At 36.6% G+C, this 9,291-nt stretch overlaps 1 protein-coding gene across 2 annotated transcripts; it reads left to right on the top strand.

Annotated features, from left to right (window-relative positions):
- The first annotated feature begins 781 nt into the window (after positions 1-781).
- On the top strand, positions 782-8,151 carry LOC106769013 (uncharacterized protein At4g14342). Of its 2 annotated transcripts, XM_014654450.2 has the most exons (4): positions 782-973; positions 1,115-1,200; positions 1,314-1,437; positions 7,843-8,151. In XM_014654450.2, exons 1-4 carry the CDS (start codon positions 968-970, stop codon positions 7,888-7,890), a joined length of 264 nt encoding a protein of 87 aa, XP_014509936.1. In that variant the 5' UTR covers positions 782-967; the 3' UTR covers positions 7,891-8,151. The 2 variants fall into 2 exon arrangements, with proteins under 2 accessions (XP_014509936.1, XP_014509937.1); XM_014654451.2 differs by lacking the exon at positions 782-973 and having other exon boundaries at positions 1,109-1,200.
- The last annotated feature ends 1,140 nt before the right edge of the window (positions 8,152-9,291 follow it).

Here is a 9,291-nt window from a genome sequence, read left to right on the forward strand (position 1 = left end):
AATTGAGAAAACCTAACATAAATAGGGACAATCTAAATGATTAAACCTTTATTATATAGCATTTCGCTTTTAAAATATGATTTCAGTAATATATAAATAAACTATTGGAACTGGATTTTAGCTTATTTGAAGTTTGATTAGCATGAACTATTATTTTAGCATAAACTTATTCCCCTTCTTCAATTTTCAAGATCCCCAAGAATTGTAAATGTTTTCTCGTACATTGAAAGGCTGGAGGTATGTGAGTGAGATGCACTAATAACCGTAATTAACTTTTGCCACTCACTTTGGCTGCTTCAATTGCATACTGAACTTCTGAACATATCAATGCTATTTGTTCTGATTATATTTGCAATTAGATAAATAATTACTTGATTCAATTAATAGTGATGTTGAAAATGGTGCTTGTTCTCATGTAATAACTTTTTGCAGAATATGAAGGATGGAAGACCAAAAGAAGTACTTAGTAATGTTGAAAACCTTACAACAGTTTCCTGTTTTATTGAGGAACATTTTTTTTTTTGTAAAATCACCACTATAATGAAACAATTGTGTTAATACATTGTGAATATCTTACTGTTTGTTGCATTTACTCAAAATGTTCCCCTTGATTTCTATGAATACAGAACGTGAAAACGTTTTTTTTTTACGCCTGATGTAGTTTGTCATTATATTTTAATCATGGTTTATTATTATATTTTTCTTATCTTAAAAAGGAAGGCCTATGGATTTTGTGGATAAATCGTCCTGTGAACTTTTTAAATTAGGGGTTTTATTGGTCTGTGGACTTTTTCGGCTTCAACGCATGGGGCTAGTGCTAAGGTCTATAAAATGGACTAATTTGATATGTGTATATTTATGATTTGAAGGTGAAGCAGAACCCTTTCTTTCCAGTTATATCTATCCCTAAGCATTGGGAGAGTAATTTGGTTCATAGCAACTCAATTCAACCCACTAATCACACACCATGCAGGTACACTCTTTTACCAATTTCTTCCCAAGGCTGCAATACAATTTTTTATTTTACTTTTCAATTTTCCAATCCGAGGGTGAAATTGAGTTGATTAGGGTTTTGAATTTTTGATGCAAAAATTAATTTGGGCGTTTTATGCAGGCCAGTGATAGGTTTAACATCAACTCTCAGCTCGAGCATCTCCAAGCCAAATATGTTGGAACTGGTCATGCCGATTTGAACAGATTGTCAGTTTCGTCCTCACTCTTTTTTCCCCAAAATTCATTCTAAATTTGTTTTTTTAATCTTTTAAGAAATTATTTCCCAATCGTTTGTCTTTCTTGCTTGTATGAGTTTGCAGTGAGTGGGCAGTGAACATTCAACGTGATAGCTATGCATCATACATTGGCCACTACCCTTTACTGGCATACTTTGGTATTGCTGAAAATGAATCTATCGGAAGGGAACGCTATAGCTTTATGCAGGTTATCTTTCTCTCTGGACATATGTGTTGTTTTCTTCTTTGTTTCCCCAACATAGTTTCATTTTTTGTTCTACTTTATAATAGAGGCGTCTTGTCCTCTACCTTGATATTGAATCAGGTCTTTATCTATATCCACTATTTCTTTCACTGTCATCTTAGGAAAAGATAAATGCTAGCAATACACTTTTTTTCAGTGTTCTACTGTATTCTGAGAGTTCATGAACGAGGAGTGGGATCAGTTACTAGTATAACTGAATGTTAATTTTGCCCAATTGCATAGACAAGAGTGCGTTGCTAACATTTCTTTGTCGTGAAATGTATTTCGACCAACCAGGTTGTCTATGGGCTTTTGAAACAAAAGATGAAAAGAAAATCACTTGTTACTTGTAATGCTTTTCTGATGAAGTTGTTGAGTGCTGCTGTTATTGTTTGCTTGTTGAGGAAGTGAACTTCGTAAACTTGTTGCATCCCTTTATTATTGTTATTTTGAATACCTTTATTCCTGTTATTTTAGAGAGGTTGTCCTTTTGTATTTTATTTTTTCCATTCTTATATGTGAATTTATTCTAGGTACAAGAACATGTGCCATAGGAACAAAAAATTTGTTTTAAAGAAGAGTGATAACAAAACTCTTGCCTTATTAACTTCCTAACTAACTAATGCTTATTTTTGTTCCTTATCAAATGTACTTTCAGGATCCTACCCACCATATTATGTTGAGGCAGGGTATGGTCTCAGGCCCAATATGGGTTGTAGAACTAGCATGATGGATCATATTGTTGTATTATAAAGAATATCAAACTGTAGCTTGATTTTATCACCGCATCTCAGCTTAGATAGTCTTTTCTTCTTAGAGGGGTTTATGCTGTCTTTAGGAAACTATTTGCTCTTTAGGATAAAATGTACATTGTTAGTATACTTGAGATTTAAGACTGATAAAAATATATTCTAAGGGCTTAATGATCCCTCTCATTATCTTCTATTTATAATGCAAAACACAAGAGTACATGGAATACTAAGAGTCTGCACTAGACTACTAGGTAGAGAACTAGGTACAATTCATTAATAATTCTGCAGACTAGCCTAAATGATGATACCTATATGTAATGATTCTAACACTCCCCTTTAAGCTGGAGCATACAGATTGTATGTACCAAGTTTGGAACAAATAAACTCAATTCGAGGTCTCCTCAATGACTTAGTCAATACATATGCGAGTTGGTCATTTGATCCAACAAACGTAGTACATATTTCTTTTGACAATAATTTTTCCCGAAAAAATGACAATCAATTTCTATATGTTTGGTTCTCTCGTGAAACATTGGATTTGATGCAATGTGAAGAGCAGCTTGGTTATCACAATACATCTTCGTACTCTGGATGTCACAAAAGCTAAGCTCTTGAAGGAACTGCTTTACCCATTTAAGTTCACATGTTAATGAAGCCATTGTCCTATATTCAGCTTCAGCTGTTGATCGAGCCACTACATTTTGTTTCTTACTTGTCCATGAGATAATGTTTCCTCTAACAAAAACACAATATCATGTAGTAGATCGTCTATCAATAGGAGAACTTGCCCAATCAGCATCACAATATCCTGATACTTGAAGGTTTCCTTTGTCTTCATATAATAGTCCTTGCCCGGGAGCCTTTTTCACATACCTTAGAATGCGAATGATAGCATTCCAATGGCCAACACGTGGAGCTTGCATGAACTGACTAACCACTCCAACTACAAAAGATAGATTCGGGCCTTGTAATAGTGAGATAGATTAGTTTTCCAACTAGCCTCCTATATCTCTTCTGGTCGGAGAATAACTCACCTTCTTCTGCTGTTAATTTTTGATTTGGATCCATAGGACTATCAACCGGTCTACAATCAATCATGCCTGTTTCTTGTAAAACATCCAGAGCATACTTCCTTTGGGAGATTACAACTCCATCTTTTGACTGAGCTACTTCAATGCCTAGGAAGTATTTGAGGCTCCCAAGATCCTTGGTTTGGAAATGTCTACACAAGTACTCCTTCAATTGAGATATTCCAGCAGTATCATTTCCTATAATAACTATATCATCAACATATACTATCAAGTAAACACATTTTCCGAGAGACAAATGATAATAAAAGACTGAATGATATGCTTCATTGTGTTTTAACCAAATATTTGAACAATGGAGCTAAAATTTCCAAACCAAGCACGTGGAGATTGCTTGAGCCATATAAAGATCAGTTCAATTTACAAACCATACCAGACTCCCCCTGAGCAACAAACCCAGGAGGTTGCTCCATATAAACTTCTTCCTCAAGATCACCATGAAGAAAGGTATTTTTGATATCCAACTGATGAAGTGGCCAATGACGAATGGCTGCCATGGCGAAGAACAAGCGAATGGTAGTCATCTTGGCCATAGGAGAAAAGGTGTCAGACTAATCTGAGTGTATCCTTTTGCAACCAGTCAAGTTTTGAGCCTATCAATGTCGCCATTAGGGCCGACTTTAATTGCATATACCCATCGACAACCAACAGCCTTTTTGCCTGGGGGAAGTGGCACAAGCTCCCAAGTATTACTGTGGTCAAGAGCCTGCATTTCTTCAATCATGGCTTGTCGCCATCCAAGATGATCAAGTGCTTCTTTCACATTTTTAGGTATAACCACAGGAGATACTGAGGATAAAAGGGAATAAAAGGAGGGCGACACTCTGTGATAGCTAAGAAAATTATAAATGGGATGAGGGTTTCGAGTGGAACGAGTACCTTTTCTGAGAGCAATGGGCCAACCAGAATTAGCTTCACCAGGAGGCGTGACAAGAGATGATGATGGAGAAGAATCTGAAGGAGGAGATCCACCATTTTCTGAAAGAGGATTCTCATCGGGGTACTGTGTCGGAGGATATCAGTATGTGGAGTGGGAGGTTCGAGAGGATCGTGAGCATGACCTGAATTGACGAGGACATTGGAGATATTGGACTCAACCACTAGAAGAGGAAGAACCTGTTGGAGGATATGAACATCTTGAATAGATGGAGAGAAGAAAAGAGTTTGTTCATAGAATGTGACATTAGCAGACATGTAGTACTTCTGGGTTTCAGGAGAGTAACACTGGTACCCTTTTTGAAGCCGAGAATAGCCCAAAAAGACACATTTAATTGCACGAGCGGAGAGCTTGTCTAGCCCCGAAGACATGTCGTGAACAAAACAGACACAACCAAAAACTCGAGGAGGGGTGTGAAAGAGAGGATCATTGGGAAAGAGAATGGAGAAAGGGACTTTATTATTGAGAGAGGAGGAGGGCATCCTATTGATAAGAAAACATGCAGTTAAGATGGCATCCCTCCAGTGATGAACAGGAATATGAGCACCAAGCAAAAGGGTACGAGCCGTTTCAACCAAGTGTCTATTTTTTCTTTCGGCTATACCATTTTGTTGGGGTGTATGAGGACAAGTGAACTGATGCAAAATACCATGGGAGCTAAGTGCAGAAAAAGTGGATGAGAAATACTCTTTAGCATTATCACTTTGTAAGACTTTAATTACATGACCAAATTGATTCTTGATTTCATTCAAAAAGGATGTGAAAATGGGTAACAATTCAGAACGATCTTTCATTAGATAAACCTAGGTACATCTAGAATACTCATCAATAAAAGTAACAAAATACCTAAAACCAAAAGAAAGACGCGACGTGACTAGGTCCCCAAACATCAAAATGAATAATAGAAAAACTAGAAGTACACATTGATTGAGACTTTTTAGGAAAAACAGATCTAACATGTTTTCCTAGTTGACAAGACTCGCATTCTAAAGTCTGAAGACTACTAAGTTCAGGACACATCTTTTTTAACTTTGACAATTGAGGATGGCCAAATCGATCATGTAACGGTTTAGGGGAAAGAGCTGCAACACAAGATACCTATGGACGAGATCCAAAATGGTATAAACCTCCAGTTTCATATCCTTCTCCAATCTATCTTCCCGAGCCATGCTCCTGTATAACAAAAGATTTTGAATCAAAATTATTGAACAATGTAACATTTTGGTTAATTGACTTAGGGAAATTAAATAGAATGGACAGTTAGGGACAAAAAGAACAGATTTCAGAATTAGAGAGGGAGACATGGAAACTTGACCGACTCCCTTTGAACAAGTTTTAGAGCCATTTGCAAGAGTAATGGAATGGGGTTTTTCTTGGAGGGAAAGGGTTGAGAACAATGATGTATTAGTAGAGATGTGATCAGAAACACCCGAGTCAATTACCCATGAATTTGGACCTTCCATGGATTGAGAAATGCAAGTTATGGATGTACTTGGGGACTGAGATGATTGCGCCAAGCTGTTAGACTTTAATCGCAGATACTCTTGATACTCTTCCTCAGTGAACTTGGAGTTGGAAGTGGAAGTTTCAGCCTTAGAGATATTGGTTGTTTTTGAAGGAAAGCCATGCAAGGAGTAGTAGTTTTCTTGGGTGTGGCCCACCCTCTTACAATAAGTGCACTGTGGACATCCTCGACTTCCACATCCTCCTCCTCTAGTGCCACATCCTTCTCTTCCTCGTGTGGCAACCATGACAGATGGTTCCAGTGTTTCATGAGCTTCCTGAGATTGAGGCACTGGAACACGTAGAAGACGTGTGGTCAAGGCTTCCAAGGAAGGGACCTCATGGCTTGTCAGGAGTTGATCTCTGATGTGATTCAAATCTGGATGCAAAGCACGGAGGATCATCACCATATAATACTTGTCAAGCTTCTTTTTGATGTCTTTCGAAGATTCCACTTCCAAGAACATTCTCAACTCTTCCACAGCTGCTTGGGCTTCAGTCATGAAGGAGACCATATCATGGTCTGTCATTTTGAGACTAGCAAGTTTGTTTGTTGTATCATAGAGGCGTTGAATATCATTAGCATAAATGCTTTGAGCTTTCTTCCAAAACGAGTGAAGTGTTTTGAAGGCTCTAAGAGATATCAAAAGTCGTGGTTCCATAGACTACCACAATAGGGCACACAACTGGAAATCTGCTTGTTTCCATTGTTCAGCTTTTTCTGAAGGTACTTGGCTTCCATCCTGCTCAAGGTGGTCATAATGACCTTGATCGAGGAACCACATTTCCACAGCTGTACACCAAGACAAATAATTTTTCCCGTTTAGTTTTTCCGAAGTGATCGAGGGACTTCCTGAGAAGGAAATGACACTTTCAGATGCCATACTGGATAAAAACACAGAGAAAGAACCGAGAGAGAGGAGGAACCAGAAAACCCTAGAGGGTTTCTTACGGTTTTCTTCAAGGGGAGCTTTTGGACAACACTGAAGCACGGTTTTGAGGGGCAAAACAGAGAGAGGAGGCTTAGGCGACGGGTATGGAGGAGACGCGGCGACTTTTCGGAGAGCAGAGGGCGGCGCGTGGACAGCACGCGCCTGTTCGCAGCGCACAAAGATGTTGCGCATGGCGGTGCGTGGAGGAGAACTAGACTACCCCACCGGTAGGGTTGGCTGTCGCGTGAGGAGGCGAACTAGATCCAGTGGTTGCCGGACGGCGGACGGCGGACGGCGGCGGACAATGATGGACAACACTGGAAGATGCGAGATGACAGACAATCAAGTTGAAGAGCGTTAAACTGCAGTTGACAGTTGCAGATAATGGCAAGACAACCACGGACAAAGGCAAATGGCACCGGACAGATGCGAACAGCAATGATAGTGCCGGTGGACAGAAACCAGAGCAGGATGAACCTCCTCTCGTACCAACTTAAGATTTAAGTCTGATAAAAATATATTCTAAGGGCTTAATGATCCCTCTCATTATCTTCTATTTATAATGCAAAACACAAGAGTATATGGAATACTAAGAGTCTGCACTAGACTACTAGGTACAGAATTAGGTACAACTTATTAATAATTCTGCCGACTAGCCTAAATGATGATACCTATATGTAATGATTCTAACATGTATAATTGGATAAATGAGGTATAGTGCTTGTGTATAATTAAACCTGTAAAATATCACAATATGAATAAGGTATTATTTAAATTCTTCATTCGCCCAATAAAACATCGTAATTTCAACACATTCATAGCAGTGACCACCCAATACCACAATTATGTAGCATTTGAGCAATGTGAAGCTTCTTAACTGGAGATATGGGATAGGAAAAACATTGCGGAACAGAGCTTTGTGGTATCTGATCCTGCAACATGTTTATTCATCCTAATCCTATCAAGAGGGAGGGGGGACGTTGAAATTCTGAAAGGAATTAACAAGAAGTATAATTTACAATTATCTCAAGAGTACTTATAGCACGGCCTTTCTCTGATTTTTGTTGTTGTCATGTTAACCTTCTCCTTAGTGTCGTTGTCTACAACTCTTCAGTCATCAGCTATTACTTATATGACAAGTTCTATCTTTTGTGCAGAAAATGCTCCTGCCTTGTGGTTTTCCTCCCGAAAGAGAAGAGGATTAATCACACTGTACAATTTATATAGCCTTTAACATTTTATTGTGCTGTGTTATCTGATGGAGGAAACAGATAGTTATTTGTGACCTTGATTACATATTGTAGTGATCTGTCTTAAGGTTATGGATGTTTAAGTACTTGTTAAGTGTATGACCCATTGTTGGCATGTATAATTGGTAGTTAATATCTGAGTTTGATCAGAATATGTGGCAGGTTATAAATCATACATTTTAATATTACCACTCAGCAACGGATTTTATCTATTAATTATTTTCTTCTGAAATTTTAATTATTCAAACCCAAATTTATGTAGAAATTGTAACTATGCATTACCTAATTCTTTTAATATAAATTGTATTTTGTTTTATTTATATTTTTACCTTAGTAAATGATGGCATATTTTACTTACCATGATATATAGTTTTTTTTTTAAATTATAATTAATATTTTATATTTATTTATAACATTCATTTTTACCTTTAATCTTTTAAAATAATTATTTTGGTTCTTTATCTTTTGTTTTTTTTTTTAAATTTGAAAAAAGTTGGTATATTCAAAATAATTACCATTTTATTCCTGAACATGATTGGGAAAGCATTTTAAATGATTGAAATATGTCTTTCCCTCCATCAAATGGTATTTGAAATTGGTCACTCTTCTCGAATAATGCTCAATATTATATCTATAAAAGAAAAAGTTGATTTATTTTTGTCTCGCTCGTAATTTGATATTAACATATGTCATTATATGTAAAAAAATTAAATCAAATTTAAAAAGTCATATCTTCAATTTTTTTAGCACCTTCCTGCTTTTATTAATTTCTATTGACAATAAATATTAATAATATTATGATAAAGTAATGACTTTCTGTTTTAAATTGCTTGTTATTTTTTAGAAAAAGCTAACATTCTCTATAACTGGAATTATAAGTTACCATTTTCTAATATTCGGTTTTACAATATATATATATATATATATATATATATATATATATTAAAAGATCCCCATGCGTTTACAAATATTGATACTCAAAGATAATGAGATTAGAGATATCTTTATGATGAGATAATTTGCCTCTTGTAATTATATGATAGATGAGAATAAGTAGGGATGACAAGAGGTCGGGTCAGACACAAATAATGTGATACTCGAATCCGACTTGTATGTAAAAATTGTACTCGTTATCCGTCCTGCTATCTGTTGGGTAACTGCATTAAAAAAATTTGCGAATTCTTTCAATATGTGGATATCTGTTTATACTCATTTTCTAATAGTGTGTACATTATTATCCAAGCTCAATGGCCCAAACTCTCTTCTCCTTTTTTTTTTCCAAAACTCAAAAACTCTATATATGCTCCAAAGCATCTTAGATGTGCACTTCAAAGAGAAACCAGGACTCCAAAAGTT

This window comes from Vigna radiata, chromosome 7, assembly GCF_000741045.1.
Source record: "Vigna radiata var. radiata cultivar VC1973A chromosome 7, Vradiata_ver6, whole genome shotgun sequence".
NCBI lineage: Eukaryota > Viridiplantae > Streptophyta > Magnoliopsida > Fabales > Fabaceae > Vigna > Vigna radiata.

Excerpts from the sequence above, each read along its gene's own strand:
- LOC106769013 (XM_014654450.2), top strand. Across the intron at positions 1,201-1,313 it reads CATGCCGATTTGAACAGATT|TGAGTGGGCAGTGAACATTC; the intron begins GTCAGTTTCGTC and ends ATGAGTTTGCAG. Across the intron at positions 1,438-7,842 it reads AACGCTATAGCTTTATGCAG|AAAATGCTCCTGCCTTGTGG; the intron begins GTTATCTTTCTC and ends TCTTTTGTGCAG.